Source organism: Vanrija pseudolonga, chromosome 3 (assembly GCF_020906515.1).
Source record: "Vanrija pseudolonga chromosome 3, complete sequence".
NCBI classification, from domain to species: domain Eukaryota; kingdom Fungi; phylum Basidiomycota; class Tremellomycetes; order Trichosporonales; family Trichosporonaceae; genus Vanrija; species Vanrija pseudolonga.
In genome coordinates, this window is record NC_085851.1 from 2,665,398 (window position 1) to 2,680,829 (window position 15,432).

General features: G+C 64.1%; 6 protein-coding genes across 6 annotated transcripts; 4 read left to right on the forward strand and 2 right to left on the reverse strand.

Annotated features, from left to right (window-relative positions):
• Nucleotides 1-7: 7 nt before the first annotated feature.
• On the forward strand, nt 8-1,121 carry LOC62_03G004617 (uncharacterized protein; the record flags this gene model as incomplete). Its single annotated transcript, XM_062771137.1, has 2 exons — nt 8-979; nt 1,065-1,121. The coding sequence occupies 2 exons, from the start codon at nt 8-10 to the stop codon at nt 1,119-1,121; spliced, it is 1,029 nt and encodes a 342-aa protein (XP_062627121.1).
• A 75-nt stretch (nt 1,122-1,196) lies between these two features.
• On the reverse strand, nt 1,197-3,073 carry Os06g0560000 (Solute carrier family 40 member 1). The gene is made up of 4 exons (XM_062771138.1): nt 2,799-3,073; nt 2,590-2,741; nt 1,836-2,552; nt 1,197-1,774 (listed from the first exon to the last, which is right to left on the reverse strand). Exons 1-4 carry the CDS (start codon nt 2,998-3,000, stop codon nt 1,274-1,276), a joined length of 1,572 nt encoding a protein of 523 aa, XP_062627122.1. The 5' UTR covers nt 3,001-3,073; the 3' UTR covers nt 1,197-1,273.
• A 317-nt stretch (nt 3,074-3,390) lies between these two features.
• DDP1 (Diphosphoinositol polyphosphate phosphohydrolase DDP1) lies at nt 3,391-4,343 on the reverse strand (the record flags this gene model as incomplete). The annotated part of the gene is made up of 4 exons (XM_062771139.1): nt 3,954-4,343; nt 3,845-3,913; nt 3,648-3,792; nt 3,391-3,613 (listed from the first exon to the last, which is right to left on the reverse strand). The coding sequence occupies exons 1-4, from the start codon at nt 4,057-4,059 to the stop codon at nt 3,391-3,393; spliced, it is 543 nt and encodes a 180-aa protein (XP_062627123.1). The 5' UTR covers nt 4,060-4,343.
• A 231-nt stretch (nt 4,344-4,574) lies between these two features.
• On the forward strand, nt 4,575-8,309 carry LIPE (Hormone-sensitive lipase). The gene is made up of 7 exons (XM_062771140.1): nt 4,575-5,199; nt 5,249-5,335; nt 5,404-5,426; nt 5,479-5,634; nt 5,678-5,749; nt 5,824-6,230; nt 6,284-8,309. Exons 1-7 carry the CDS (start codon nt 4,914-4,916, stop codon nt 8,211-8,213), a joined length of 2,961 nt encoding a protein of 986 aa, XP_062627124.1. The 5' UTR covers nt 4,575-4,913; the 3' UTR covers nt 8,214-8,309.
• Nucleotides 8,310-10,757: 2,448 nt separating this feature from the next.
• Nucleotides 10,758-11,972, forward strand: LOC62_03G004622 (uncharacterized protein; the record flags this gene model as incomplete). Its single annotated transcript, XM_062771141.1, has 5 exons — nt 10,758-11,079; nt 11,150-11,235; nt 11,278-11,388; nt 11,436-11,558; nt 11,598-11,972. The coding sequence occupies 5 exons, from the start codon at nt 10,758-10,760 to the stop codon at nt 11,970-11,972; spliced, it is 1,017 nt and encodes a 338-aa protein (XP_062627125.1).
• Nucleotides 11,973-13,816: 1,844 nt separating this feature from the next.
• Nucleotides 13,817-15,343, forward strand: FTH1 (Iron transporter FTH1; the record flags this gene model as incomplete). The annotated part of the gene is made up of 4 exons (XM_062771142.1): nt 13,817-13,840; nt 13,885-13,936; nt 13,984-14,372; nt 14,423-15,343. The coding sequence occupies 4 exons, from the start codon at nt 13,817-13,819 to the stop codon at nt 15,341-15,343; spliced, it is 1,386 nt and encodes a 461-aa protein (XP_062627126.1).
• Between the last annotated feature and the right edge of the window lie 89 nt (nt 15,344-15,432).

The following is a 15,432-nucleotide window of genomic DNA, read 5'->3' on the forward strand; positions in this document are numbered from 1 at the left end:
CAGTACCATGTCGGCCTTCATCCTCGCGCCGGCGCCGAGCGCGCCCCCAGAGAAAGCGCTACACCTCCTGCCCTTCTCACTACCCCCCACAACGACGTCGACCACGATCGGCGCGTACTTCCAGCCGCGGGCAGCGCCGCCCTCCCACCCCGCCGCGGACGCAGGCTGCCTCCTCGCGTCCTTCCGCGGGCGGCAGATTGTCGGGCAGCGCGTGGCCGTGCCGAAGGGATATAAGGGGGTAGTGCTGCGCGCGAGCGGCTCCACTTCCGACGCGTCGGCTTCGGCGAGCGAGCCAGCAGCGCCGCGATACCCGCTTACGCCGGCCTCTTCGATCGCGAGCACGAGCACGAGCGAGCCACCAGCGCCGGCAGGACGGACGCGCGGCGCAGGCCAAGTCGCCCTCAGTCGACCGCGCCGGCGCGCAGTGACCACCCGCGCGCGTATCGCGCTGGACGAGAGCGACGACGAGCAGGACGACGACGCCGACGTGGTCGCGCCGCGCAAGAAGGCGCGCGTGGCCACCCCCAAGCCGGTGACGGTGCCGGATATCAACATTGTGCAAGCTACGCCCGCGAAGCCCGGCGTCGACGAGGAGCACGACGAGGAGCACGACGACGCGACGCTTGCGCCAGCTGCCGCTGTGGTGCCCGATGGCGAAGTCAAGGCCGAGAAGATGCCGCCAGCTGCACCGGCGCAAGAGTACGCTGCTGATGGGCGGCCCGCGCGCGTGCTTATGCCTGTTGGAGCGTTTGATGCGTTCACGCTGTGGACGCCGGACGCGCCGTTGGCGGGGTATGCGCGGGGCGCGGCGGCGGCGGCGGGCGAGGGCAAGGAGGGAGTGGAGGGCCAGGGGGAGGGGGAGGGAGAGGGGGAGGGAACGAAGGGAGAGGCCGGCTGGTGGTCGGCCACTGGGGGCGGAGGCGAAGGCGGGGACGAGTTTGTGCGCGCGCTTGGCGAGTGGCTTGGGCTGTGTGAGATTGTGAGTCGCGAGCGGGCGCCGCGAGCGCCGTAGGCACGAGTGGGGCAAGCGTGCGGGGAGACTGTAGACAACGCTGACATGCCAGATTCACGCTCCGGTGTACCTCGACGACGGGGACGACGAGAGCGACGACGACGAGTAGGACGGGACCGCGCCACACCGAGTGCACCTTGGCCTTGCGACGAGGACGACTGCCTGCACCGTGGCCACACGACTGCCCACACTGTACAACACATGCATGCCTTGACCCAATACCCAATACATCGTGGACCTTTTGCTCCTCGTAACCCTCTTTTAGTACAGCTTCTTGAGCCACGTAACGTGCACGAGATGCCCGCGCACGCTGCGCAGATAGGCGGCATAGCAGCCCGCGCCAGCGACGACGGCGAACCAGCTGACGAGCGCAGTCCACTTGAACTGCGCCGGCGTCGCGGCAGCGAGCGTGACGGCGTACTTTGCGAGATTGAACAGGTTCTGCAGGGCGATCTGGAGCGCCGTCATCCTGTTACGGCGCGGGTGGTCGTCGAGCGCCAGCTGGAGCACTTTGAGCTGGCACAGGTCGAAGCTCCACAGCCCGATGCGGGACAGCGCGATGCCGCCGAAGAGCAGGCCCGTGTTCCACGAGGGGCCGTGCTCGCCGTACGCTCCGGCGCCGTAGAAGAAGGACACGACGACGGGGGACAGGCAGACCACTTCGGACCAGATGGACCATGCGCCGGCACGTTCGAGGCCCACTGCGCGTTCGAGGAGCGGCATGAGTGCCGTTCCGAGGAGGCCAGTGACGAGACAGACGGCCTGGTGGGTGTCAGCAAGAGTAGTCGGCCAACTGTAACCATGATACGACGCCGCGACTCACCCTCATCCCAGCAATAAACGTATCATCGTACCCCCTCGCGGCCTTGACATACGCGATAAACGTCCCGTCGTACGACAGCGTCGTGAGGTAGATAGTGGCGATGGCGACCGACGAGCCGAACACGGGCAGGCGGACAAACTCTGCCCAGTCGGCCTTCTCCTGCGCGAACCACTGGGACCAGGTGCGTCGGGTCGTCGGCGCCGCGATAACGAGGACCTCGGGCGCGCCGTCCTCTGTGCTCTCGGCCACGACGTGTCCGACGGCAGCCTCGACCGCGCCGTGGTCCTGGCGTGACAGCGCAGGGAAGCAGCGGTACACGACCCCGATCCACACGCTCTCCGTGGCGGCTGTGACGACTGTAAAGGCCAGCAGGATGGCCACGGCGACTTCGTACCCCCACATGACGGTCAGAAACGACACGAGCAGCGGCGAGACGAGCTTGGACACGAGGTCGATGCGGCGCATGTACGTGTTGAGCTGGGTGAGCAGCGCCGTGTCCCCGCGCGCGATGCACGTCACCCAGTCGCGTTCGATCGCGACAGTCAGCCCGGTGTTCGCGAGCCCGAGCAAGCTCGAGCACATGATCGTGAGCAGCAGGCACGCCCACACTGCGACGTTCTGCGCGGTGCTCGCGCGGAAGTGGAACGCCGCGCTCGCGACGGGCTGCAGCGGCCCGAAGAGGAGGAGGAAGAGGGCGTAGTTTGCCCCGTGGAAGAACTGGCGTGAGCCGTGTGTGGGCGGAGCAGACACGCACCTTCTCCGCGCCGATGGCACGCCGCAGGAAACGCAGCCGCGGCGTACGGTCCACCAGGCCGCCGATGTACCCCGACAACAGCAGCCCCGAGAGGGTGGTGAACAGCCCCACGAGGGCAGAGGGCACGAGCGTGTCGGCGAAGATGTCGATGACTGGGGCGGGCGGGCGTTAGCACATGGGCCGTCTCGGCGCGTCGCGGCGCGGCTCACGGAAGAGGAACGCGCCAAAGTCGTACAGGCCTGCATTGATGGTGCTCGAGACGTGCTGAAGGAGGAGGCATGGCACGGCGTACGTTCCGGCGGAGGCGGGGGCGGCGCCCGTGTCGGACGCTGGTGCTGAGCGCTGGGACGATCCCGACGTGAGGAGCGGCGCGCGCTCGTCGTCGTCGATGACGGCTGCTGCTGATCCCATCTTGAGGTGAGTGAGGAGGAAGCGTTGTGAGGGACGGGCGAGACGAAGAAAAGCTAGCTGGCTTGTTGCCGAGGCGCGACTTATCTAGCCCGACTTTTGTTTTTGGGGTTCTGGGCGGTGGCTAAATACGGCACGCGAGTGTGGCCACGAGCTGCCCATGCTCGTCGATGCCATGCAGTGCAGTGCACGCCGAACACATCGTCGCATCATGCTTGCTATGCGTACGCTCTACCTCTCTACAGTACTGTCCTCCGCCACGCCGACTGCCACACACCGCGCCGCTCTTCGACTCGGCACCATCGTCCCACCACCCCGGCTTCGGCGACTGCCAGCTGCCGGCCGACTCTATTTCCGGTACCCGTGCCGAAGGCCACATGTGCCGCACCCCGATTAACCATACACGTCGAGGAAGGCGCTGAGCGCAGTCTCCAGTGCGTCGCCCTTATGCGCCTTTTTCTTCTTCCCGCCGCGCGCATAGTCTGCCGGCTGGGCGGGCTCCGCATCGGCGTCGGCAGCCGCAGCGGCGGCGGCCGCACCGCCGCCCCACGAGTCAATGTTGCGCTGCGCCTCGTCAAATGTGAACCACTTGCGCTCGCGCTCGTGTCCCTCCAGCCTGGCGTCAGTTGGCTGAAATGCGTGGCACGCACCACTCGGGGGACAGGTCGCTCTCGGCGCCGAGGGTCAGCGCGTGCACGTGCCACACTTCGGCGCGGTTACGATTCGGCGCGAGGGGCAGTGGGATCGCAGTGAGCTCGTCTGAGATGGCACTGTCTCGAAGCTTTGGGATACCAGCTGCGTGTGTGTCAGCCTGCAGTATACTCAGCGACTCAGCCGGCGGCCTCACCTTCCTCGAGCGCCTCGCGCGCAGCTGCCGCGCCGGACGTCTCGCCCTTCTCGACGCCGCCCTTGGGAACTACGCGTCAGACAGTGTTTGCAACCTTATCCCGACGCACAGATCCACAGCGAAGTGTGTTTCCTGCTCGTGACCATGAGGACTCGGCGCGTCGCGGGGCAGAACGGGATGCCGAGGGCTACATGGCGGGGAGGTTTGTCCGGCATGATGATGATGTCGTGGGTCGTGGATTGGCGTTGGGTCTGTGCGTCGCGTCGAGCTGCTGTGCGTGCGGCAATGGCGGTAACGGGGCAAAGCGCTGGCAAAGATGTGCGTGACGCGTGTCCAGTTGTACCCGGATTTGCCGGCGGTTTGTAAAGTCGAGGAGGAGAGAGAGCCAAGACTGTGGACGGAAGGAAGGGAGGGTTACAGGGACAATCGAGTGATACAGGGGAGGGGTGGCTCAAAAGTGCGCATACAATGCGTGTATCGCGACTGGCAAGCAATCGACCGACCGACGTCACTGGATGCACGACAAAGACAGGACGACTCCGGCAATCAAGGGGTACAGTTCTATAGTTCTACTAAATGGCTGCACGTTATTGGTTCCACCCGCATAAGCGATCGTCGTCCTAGGCAGGGTTTTGGCCTGGATGGGTGGCAACTGTAATACCCGGGACAAGGCTGCTGCTAGCCAAGGCACACCAACAAAAAAAAGGAGAGACAGTTGCTACTTGCATCACACCCACAATCCACTAGCGCGCTTTCCCAAGCAGCCACCACAAGCTGTGACGACGACACAGGATTGCCCGGGTGCAACGACGACGAGGGGGCAAGACACGACTCTTCCCCTTTGCTCCATCTCACTCTTAACCATCACACACATACACCTTCCCCCTGGCAGCAGAACAAACGACGACGGTAAAAACAGTGTCCGACGCCGACACGTGTTGCTCCCACTGCCGCCGCCGCGCCGCGTGCCACCTTCACCTTCCTCCTCCCGCCCAGCCCGCACGACCACCACTACGCTTCTCGTACGTTTGGTCGCTGCGCGCTTGACAACTCTACTCCACCATCGACCATGCTCGACTCGATCCTGGGACGCCCGTCCCAGACGGTGCGCCGCACCCAGGTCTTCCTCGTCGTCTTTTTCTGGGTCTGGAGACTGTACAAGGGCGACGGCTCAGCCATGGGTCGCGCAACCCAGACGGGAAGACATCGCGCAGTCACCAGCGCGCGCGTGGCGTCACACCAGCGCTCGCTGCGCACGGTCGCGCAGAACAAGACGTGGTGGCGGAGGATATGGACCACGCTCGTCGGACGCACGCGCGGCATGCCTTGGATGACAAACGTCAACGAGCGATTGAGTAGGTGGTGCTATTTGTTGCGGCGGACCGGACACTGAGACGCGCCCAGAATACTTCACCCCCTATCAGATCATCCTCGCGACCTTTACCTTCATCTACGCGCTGCGACACTTTGATGACATTTTGGGCCTCGGCGGTGAGTAACTGCGCTGGCGCTACGAGCGCGTCGTGCATCTGAAACAGAAAACTGATGCTTTTGCACAGCGCCTGATCCTTTGGCAAACATGGTGTGTATACGCCATCACTGGACCGCCCCAAGCCACTAACCACAACGCCCAGTACTCGAGATCGTACTATCGCGCTACCTACATCAATACGGCCTTTGACGCCGGCTTCTCCACCGCAATGACTATCCGACCAAAGTGGCTAAAGGACCTTTCGAGCGTCGTGTTCACCTTCTACTACCTCATTTTTGCTTCACAAGGCGATGAAGTTGTGCGTAGCCTACGCGACGGTCGTCATGCTGACAGCTACACAGCTCCGCCGCTTCCGAGCCGTATGCAGTGTCGAGATGCTCAGGACGACATGGGAAAAGACCAACAACCCATATGTGCGTGGAAGCATGCTTTGGGCACGCACGCACACTTCGGGCACGCCTCGCCGTTACTGACGCTTCTGTCACAGCTCCGAGCAATCACATACTTTGGCCGCGTCAAGCTTCCGGTTGTGCGCCATATCACGGTGCCACGCGTCAAGGAGTCATCACGCTCGCACCTTCCGCCGATCAAGGCGATGCTGTTCTTTGCAGGCACCGAAAAGGAACTCGAGAAGGCAACCGAACTCATCATCGACTTCCCTGGAGGCGGCTTTATTGCAATGGGCCCCGAGTGCCACGAGGAGCGTCTTCGCACTTGGGCCAAGAGGACCGGCAAGCCCGTGCTCAGTATCGACTATGGCAAGGCTCCAGAGTACCCGTACCCGTGGGCCATTGAGGAAGGCTTTGACGCGTACCGAGTCATCATGGAGACCAAGGGTGCAATCCTTGGCATCAAGAGTGGCAGACTTAGCACAGTTTTGACTGGAGACTCCGCGTGAGTGGCGTTGTGGGGCTTGTGTGCCCATGCTTGGCGCTGACCCTGGGCAGTGGCGGAAACATCTGCACGACCATCATGAACCGCATCATCGAGCACCACTCGGGCAAGATTCCCAAGCCCGCAGCCATCATTCTCGCCTACCCTGCCCTCGACTTCAACTACACGTCATGGATGACACCCGCCAACCTTCGCGTCCTCCGTACCGAGCAGTCCGAGACCCATATTCCTGGCTTGCTGGACGGCAAGGACCATCTGAGCCACAAGTCGCCCCTCGTTGTTGTCAAGGACGTGGAGAAGAAGTCCAAGCGCCCCCCTGCCCGCTCGCGCAAGAGCTGGGCAGAGTCGATTGGCGGCAAGTTTGGCATGACCATGACCAGCATGGACCGCTCCGCTCGCTCCGTCTCGCCTCATCGCTCCAAGAGCGTTCCTGGCAGCCCTGTCAACTCGTTTGGCCGTGGATCGAGCCGCAAGTCTGGCTTTTTCGCACTCAAGGACGAACACGCAGCAGACTCTTCTTCGGCCGGCGAGGAAGTCTCGGACGCCTCGGAGACAGATGACGAAGTCCCGAACGGTGCCCCCGACCACCGCAGAGAGGCGGACAAGTCGCTCCGTGAGCGTATCAAGACGCCTGGTGTGCTGTCCGAGGACAAGTTTGCCCGGCAGGGTGGTATCTTGGCAGCATCCCCTCTCGAGGACGTTCCCGCCGAGGAGGTCATTGACGCCGCCAAGGCGCACTCGAAAAAGTCGCCTATCGGCACCCGCCTGACCATGACGAGTCGTGTGGGTTACTTCCAGGACCGTACCATCTCGCCCAGTATGATGCGCGCCATGGCCATCATGTACGTCGGCCCTCGTCGTTCGCCCGACTTTACAACCGACTACTACATCTCCCCTATTCTCACGCCCCCTCACCTCCTCGAGCACTTCCCTCCCGTGTACATTATCTGCGGCGAGCGTGACCCCTTTGTGGACGACACGGTCATTTTCGCCGGCAAGCTCCGTGAGGCCAAGCGTGCGCGTCGTGCCCGTGCCAGCAACCAGCCCACAAAGGGCGACGAGATGCCCGACCACATTCTGCGCGAGACGGACGACGACTGGGTCCAGATGCGCATCATTGAGGGCTGGGGACACGGCTTCATGCAGATGACGGCGCTCATGCGTGAGGTCGAGTCGGTCCTTGTTGAGATGGCCGACTGGATCGACGAGTCGTTTGAGCGCGGCGTTCTCCTCCAGCAGGACATTGAGGAGATCGCTGCGGCCCATGCCGCTGCCCGTGCAGCCTTTGCACCTGACGCGCCCGTGCTTCTCTCGCCGACCGACACGAAGCCTTCGCCTCTCCGCTCGCGCCACGTCAAGCCTGTTCGTGACTACAAGAAGAACCCGCCCAACAAGACCCTGGGTGATGCTGACCTTGGATCTGGCCTTGGCAACATTGACACGGACGACGAGGGCATCATTGCATTCACACCAAAGAGCAAGAAGCGCACGCCACCACCATCACAGTTTGCACCTGTGCCTCGCCGCTCATCCAAGGAGTCGTTGAACCGCTCCAACTCGATCCCACGATTCGACGCCGACGACTCTCACTCGTCGGGCGACACGATGTCAATCGACACGCCAACCAACTCGGTCATGTACTCGCCTGTCGAGTCTAAGGGCACTGGAGCGTTTGCCTTCTTCTCCCGGCCATCAGCCGCTGCCCCCAAGCCATTGAAGGCGGGACCATCAAAGTCGGCTGCGACAGCGCTGTACTCTGGCAGCGGACCCGCGTTCCGTCGCGGCTCGATGCAGAACCCGAGCCTGGCGGCTGCCGTCGCCAGTGCCGCACGTGCCGCGAGCCCAGCACTTGCAGCCGCCGGTCTCGTCCCCGAGCGTGTCGTCAGCCTCGACAATGACGAGCTCATGCGCCGTCGTCGCGCAGAGGCTGTGCTCGGCCTGGGCCAGGTCGACTCTGGCGAAAACTCGGCCGACGAGAAGTGAAGGGGGAGGAAGGACACATGCACGCATTCATACTCTGTTCGGTTACAGCACCGTTGTCATGATTTACCCTACCTATGCATACCGATTGTACTTTGGCGGGCGAGCAGTGCGAGATGACTTTGGAGTGCAACGAGTCGTGGCAGGCAGGTCTGGGCGCGTCAGTGGTATCTCGGTCGCTTCTCGCTGCCACCCCGACCTCCTCCAACAAGTGTACATGGCAGCGGCATGGGCATAATCTCTAGTCTATGGATGGTGCGGTAACAAGTAGCGCAGTGGCGCCTACTTCTTGTTGTTGGACGCGTTCTTGTAGATCATGAGGCCAGCAAGGGCGAGGGAGTAGCCTGGGCGTGTGTCAGTTGACTGAGCAGCACCTTCGTCGCTCGGCTTACCAAACACCTGGATGGGGGTCACGGCGCTCCCGAACAGCAGCACACTGGACGAGATGAGCAGAATGTCCTTGAACACGCCCGCGAGGGTGAGCACCAGGCCGCCGGCGGTACCGATGAGGAACACGGCGGCGACGTTGAGCCCAAAGGCCGTGAGGGCGTTGGTCGTCATGATGAGGGGGCCGATGCGCGCCATCTCGCGGAACGGCGCGAGGCCCTCAGTGAACGGCAGGAAGCACGCGTTGATGACTGCGCACACGGGCGCATAGTAGTGCAGCGAGCAGAGGGGGTCCATCTGGGCGGCGGGGGTTAGTGGTGGGTGGTGCGTGCACGGACGTCGGCGTACCTTGAGGCCCTGGAGGAGGATTTCGATCATGACGAGGCGGCTGGACTCGAACTGGGCGGGGGGTTAGTCGCTGCTCGTCGTGTGTCACCCCGCGCAACTCACCACCACCGCGCTCGTCTGGCACAAGAAGCCAAACATGTCAAAGTGGAGCTCGCCGTACGCGGCCAGCGCGCACCCCGTGGAGATGAGCACGACGATGGCGAGCAGCTTGTGGTTGAGCGGCTGGATGCGGAAGATGGCGCTCGTGAGCACGATCGCGACGGGGGTGAAGGCCTTGAGCATCTGGATAAAGGACACCGAGAGGGTCAGGTAGGCCGAGTTGCTGAGGATGAGCGAGCCGGAGAAGAGGACGCCGATGGGCAGGATGCTCTTGATGTAGATCTCGCGCTGGGGTGTCAGTGGGTAGGGAACAGGCGTACACCCACAGTCATGGGGATGCGGTCGAGGCCGTCCATCAGGTGCGTCGTCGCGCGGAGCACGCGCGTGCCGAGGGCCTGGGGGTGTCAGTGGACGCGACGGACAAGAGGGAAAGACTCGACTCACCGCACAGCCGAGATGGAACGACGTGCTGCGGTCAGTAGAGCCACCTCGGTCAGGCACACGTACATGAAGATGGGCTGTGAGGTCAGCTGGGTCTCGCTCGACGCCCCGCCCACACACACACGCCCACACGCCCACTCACATAAGGAAAGTTGAGGTTCGAGTACAGGTACTTGTTGTAGATGATGACGGCGGACGAGAGCGCGATCCAGATGGGGACTGGGTGGGTCAGTCAGTTGCCCAGAGCAGCACCCACTGATGGTCGCGGCGCGCATGGTGGGCTTCTTGGCCTTGGGCAGCTCGGCGTCGGTGTGGCCCTTCTCCGAGAGTGACTAGGTGAGCGTCAGCGAGTGAGCGACGTCCAGCGCGCGAGGCAACCCCGCGCCGCGCAACTCACCCCGGCAACGTCGCCGTCATCCCGGTACCCATTACTCGCAATGCTCGACGGCAAGTGTTCCCTGCTGCCCGCCTTGGAGCGCTTGGGGCTCGCGGGACGGTGGTGCGTCGGGAGGATGTTGTCAGCTGGCATTGTGGTGGGGGGTGTGGTGGTGGTGGTGGTGGTGGTGTGTTGTTGGTGCGTTTGGGACGTGCAGTGCCAGGGTGGTGGTGGTGATCGGCGCGCGCGTCAGCAGGAGGAGGTGCAGGTGGAGGCGTGTGGGCGGGCGTACGCGGGCGTCGAGGTCGTCGAAGCAGGCGAATGTGGTGACTGGGACAAGCTGAACAGTATCAACGTCGAGTTGCATAAAGTTGGGGGACGTGTTGCATCTACCACGGCACGGCGATTCCACCATTGCAGCATCCGCGCAGTGCCTGCCAGCGGGCCAGCAGCACACACCACCATGTTCTTGAATCAATGCCGGCGTCCTAATGTGCTCTCTACTGAAGTCTGGCCCGCGCCCTCTCCCGCGCCGCCGCGACACGTGCAGGGACGTGTAGTAATTAGGGTTTGCCGGCTTCCCGCCGTGCGAGGGACGGTGGGTGAGTTTGAGCCAAGCGGTCCTGGCTGGTGTCATGGTGTCTCGCTGTGCTCGCGTGGCATCTCACTCATCTCTAGCATCTCTAGCATCTCTGCATCTCTCATCCCTGAAGGCCTGAAGCTTCAGTACTAAAGAAAGTCTCAAGGCGGCCAAAACGGCCACAACGTAGAACAGTGATGTCACAAGTGAGACAAAAGGTCGAGGTGGCCGCAAACTGCCACCACCAGCATGCAGCGACACCTACAACCGGGCCTCGCGAGACATCTGCCCACTCACCACCACCCACACACCCACGATGGCCTCCCCGCCACCCAGCGCGCCATATGAGCAAGTGCACGCCGACCGCGCAGTGCACAGCTGGCCAGGGGCGCACATCGTCCTCTCCAACCGCGACGGGGTGGCGATCGTGGCCGTGCCACTCGAGTTTGCGCTCGGCGCAGGCCTGTCCACTTGGCGGCTGCTCGGAGAGGCGTTGGAGCCGATCCTTGTCGACGACACCGGGGGCCGTGAAGGCGAGGGGGAGGGGGAGGGGGTGTTGCTCTGGAAAGATGCGGACGGGGGGTTGTTGAATGTCGACGAGGGGGTCGTGGCGGGCGAGTTTGTGGTGTTGTGGTTGGGTAGGTGATGCCGCTTGCCGTTTGCCTCACTACGTACCTGCCAGCCGCGGCGTCAAGCTGACACCCCCAGTCGCGACTAGCGGGCCGGTCATCCCCTCCTTCCCGATCGGACCGAGCACCGACACGCTGGGATACGAGAAGTCCTGGGACGCGACGGTGAGCCCTCTTCCCCCCCCTAGCCCCCGCTGACGGCGACAGACCGACGCGAGCTTCGAGAGCAGGGTACGCACCCGCGACGGCGCGTGCGTCGTGTCGGGGGTACGCAACTTTGTTGACGCGGCGCGGCTCGTGCGCAAGGACGACACGGAGGTGAGCTGGCCCCGGCGCGTGGTTGGGCTCAGCTCACGCAGGCGCAGGGCTACGAGCTCGCCGCGCGGCACGAGTGGCCTACCCACCCGAACTCGAGCAGAGCGGGAATCAGGCTATGGGTGCCCTTGAGGCGGATGTACGAGGCGTACGACGCGGCGTTCTTCCCCAAGGTGCGTGCGTGAGCAGCAGGCCGCACTGACGCCGCGCAGGTCGACAAGATGACGGGCGAAACGACATTCACATGGCACCTCTTCATCCTGCCGTTCATCGACGAGCACAACGAGCCCACCGTGCGTCTGCTGCGCGGGTATCACGGCGCCACGCGCACGTGGATCGACGGCGCGCCGTCGCGGGCCCTCGCGATGGCGCATTATCGGCGCGTAATGGGGAAGCGGCTCGCGCTGGTGCGGCGCGTGGCGGAGTGGCCGGAGCGCACGCCGACGCCAAGCCCAACGCTGTCCCCGGCGCCGACACCGTCGCAGTCACCGTCGCCGTCACCGTCACCATCGCCGATGAAGCGCAAGTTGTCCTCGCCTGTCCAGGATGACTCACCGCCGCACAAGGAGGCGCGCACGGGCGACTGAGCACTTGTGACTGTTGTACCCTTGCATAGTTTTAGCCTGCCCATCCAGCGTCGGAGCACCAGAAGCCGGCCACCACGATGCACCCTTGTAGCAGCACATGACCATGCCGCAGGGCATCTCAGCCTTGAGTCCTGGCCGTAGTTGCCTCCCGTTCGGCGCAGATAGCAGTACATGTCGCACATGTCCATGTTGTGTCCACAAAAGCCACGCACCTACACATCGTCCTGCCCCTCCTGCCGGTCCAGCACGCGCACGCCGGCATGCAGCACCTCCCAGCTCTCGGCGTTGGTCCAGAAGCTTTCTTCGACGGGTGGGGGGATGGTGTGCGCGGGGAAGAGGCCTGGGCGTGTGAGCGAGAGCGTCAGTGGCGACGGGGGACCACGGAGACGAGGGGCTCGCGGACATGCGCCTGGAGCGGCGTGGCGTGGCACGAGTCGCCGAGCATGTACCCGCGCGGCGTGGTATCCCGGCCTCACAACGCACCAATGTGCACCCAGTACACGCCCTCATAGTGCGGGCTCTCGTCAATCACCGAGCTGTGCGGCGTCAGTCGCCGCCGACCCACGCGCTCGCTCACCTCCCGCACTCTGCACAAAAGCCGCGGCAGTACCGCTTGCCATTGTCCGCCGTCGTCCAGAACTGCTTCGGGCTGCCTGCGGTGAGTCGGACGTCGGCGCGGTCCATCTGGAGGATGTATGCGGCGCTGCGGCGGGCGTTAGCGACCGCCGAGTCGAGCTGGCGGAGCTGAGGGACAGGCCTCGCTGCGCTCGCTGCGCTCGCTCCCTCGCTCGGTCGCTCACTTCGTCCCGGTAAACTTCCTGCAGTCCATGCAGTCTGCCCCGTCAGCCCCGCCATCACCCCCACGCACGGCACATCTTCATCACGCGCGGCTGGCGGACGCTGACGGCGAGCGCGCCGCAGAGACACGTGCCGGCGAGCCAGGCGTCGTTGCTGGTGGCCGTGGTGGTTGCCATTCTGGTCCGAGGTTATCGAGGCGCTCTCAGGGCTGGTTGCCTTCTGCCGCCGCGCCGAGGAAGCCGAGGTGATGTGATATGGGGTGTGTATGCCGCGAGCGAGGGTGCTTGCTTGCTTGGCCGCGCGCTACTTTTGCGCTGTTCGAGTCTTGTCGTTGGTCGTCGTCGGCCGAACGACGTCAAAGGCTTTATATTCTGGTCGCTGTCACACGCGCTGCTACCGGTCGGAACTGGCCGACACAAAAGTCCAGTCAACCATGACAAGCGGCGGAATCCGCGCGCCCAGTGGCAAGAAGATAAACAACCACTCGGTGGTCAAGGTGAACCCGCCTGCATCCAACCACGCTCCCTCACCCCAGTGCTCGCTGGGATGGGGAGGCCATAACTGTGCAACGTTGCGTCACGCTGCGGTTCGAACCTGCGCCGTTGCTCGCCGTCGCAGCGCCGCGGCGGCTGTCCGCGCCAAGGCCAAGGATGCTACAGCTGCAGTGCCGGGACTTGGCGCGAGCTGCGCGGTGCAACGTGCAGCGTGCGGCGGGCAGGCAGCGGGCAGTGTGCACCCTCGCTCGGCTTGCATACCGAGCTGTTTGTTGTAGCGCTCTCGCCCCCATGCCAGTCATGCGCCGTGACTGAGCTGACACCGGCATATTTTTCCGAAATCAAATCTGATTACCCACGCACTTTTCTAATCGGGTCCGATTTGCGCTGCTGCAGTAAGTAGTGCGTAGCGGCAAAAACCGACATCGGCGACACTCGACGTTGCCTCCTCCACAACGGAAATGCCTCAGCGCAGTAGCGAGTAACCCCAACCAGGCAGCCGACTTGACTTCTCCCCAACCACCCTTGCTTGCCGGTCACGGCTACACCACCATGGCGTTCACAGATTACTTCTCGGTACGTGTGCTGCGCCGCCAGCCACTCGGCTGACGCTCCAACAGGTCGTCGCGACGTTCATCGCGCTTCGCGAGACGCTCGAAGCCGGCATCATCAGTGCGTCGTCCGCCGTCTTCTTTGCCTTCGGCTGCTAACGCACCCAGTCGCCGTGCTCCTAGGCTTCATCGAGCAGCTGATCCCCCACCGGCCCAGCGAGCTGGCGAGCGGGAGCCGCACGCTCCTCGTCCCGCCTGCTGCTGCGGGGGACGACGAACCCGCCGCCTACTCCACCTTTGACCGCGCCCGGCGCGACTCGGAGCGCGCGCCGCGGATCCCGCCCGAGCTCCTCTCGCCCACGCTCTCGGCGCGCACGTTCGAGTCGGACCGCCTGAGCATCAGCGACGACGGCAACGACGACGACGAACACCACCCCGCGCATGCGCACCGCTTCGACCGGGCAAAGCTCGTGCGCACCCTCACCCTCCAGGTGTGGAGCGGCGCGCTGCTCGGCCTCGCGGCCGCGTCGGTGCTGGGTGGTATCTTCCTCTATGTGGTGAGTAGCGGCGTTTGCCCGCTTGCTTGTCACGCTGACCCCTCCCCCAGTTCTACACCTTCGCCCACGACCTGTGGCAGGACGCCGAGAACCTGTGGGAGGGCATCTTCTGCGGCATCGCGGCGCTCATCATCCTCGTCATGGGCATTGCGTTCCTCCGCCTCCCGCACGCGCGCACAAAGTGGCGTCTCAAGCTGCTCGCCGCGGTGGAGAACGAGGCCGGCGTAGGCGACCACCACCACAGCGCCAAGCACCACCGGCGGCGTATCCGCGCGCGCGCGGCGCGCGGCTGGATCCTCTTCGGCCTGCCCTTCATCACTGTCCTGCGTGAGGGGCTGGAGGGCGTCGTCTTCCTCGGCGGTATCGGCGTCACGGACAAGCCCAAGGCCATCTTCTTCGGCGCGCTGGCTGGCTTCGCGATCGGCGGCGCGCTCGCATACACGCTCTTCTCGAAGAGCGAGGGCATGACGCTGCAGCGCTTCACGACCGTGTCGACGCTCATCCTGTTCATCGTCGGTGCTGGCCTCGCGTCGCGCTCGGCGTACTCGCTCGAACGGCAGTACTTTATCAACGGTGTCGGCGCCGACGCGGCAGAGAGCGGCGACGGCCCAGGCTCGTACCGCGTCGCAGGCAACATCTGGAAGCTGACCTGGGGCAACCCCGAGGTCGGGCACGAGGGCTACTCTGGCTGGTGGCAGCTCGCGCAGAGCCTGTGCGGGTGGAACAACATCGGCACCGTGTGGACCGTCGGCACATACCAGGTCTACTGGATCATCATTATCGCGACGCTCGTGCGGCTCAAGTGGAAGGAGGGCCGCACCGACCTCTTCGGACACAAGTCCAAGCGCGGCTGGGAGCTCCACAAGCGCCGCCGCGTCGCTGCCCGCCAGGAGGGCGAGGAGGAGGGCCTGCTTGCCCCCGCTGACGACGAGCCTGTGGCCTCGGGCTCGGGCTCGCGTACCGACCAGTAGACATGTAGCCATACCACCCACCCCACACCACCACCACACCACCTCGCCTGCCGGCGCCATTCACTGTGCACCCTACAACCACTCGTCGA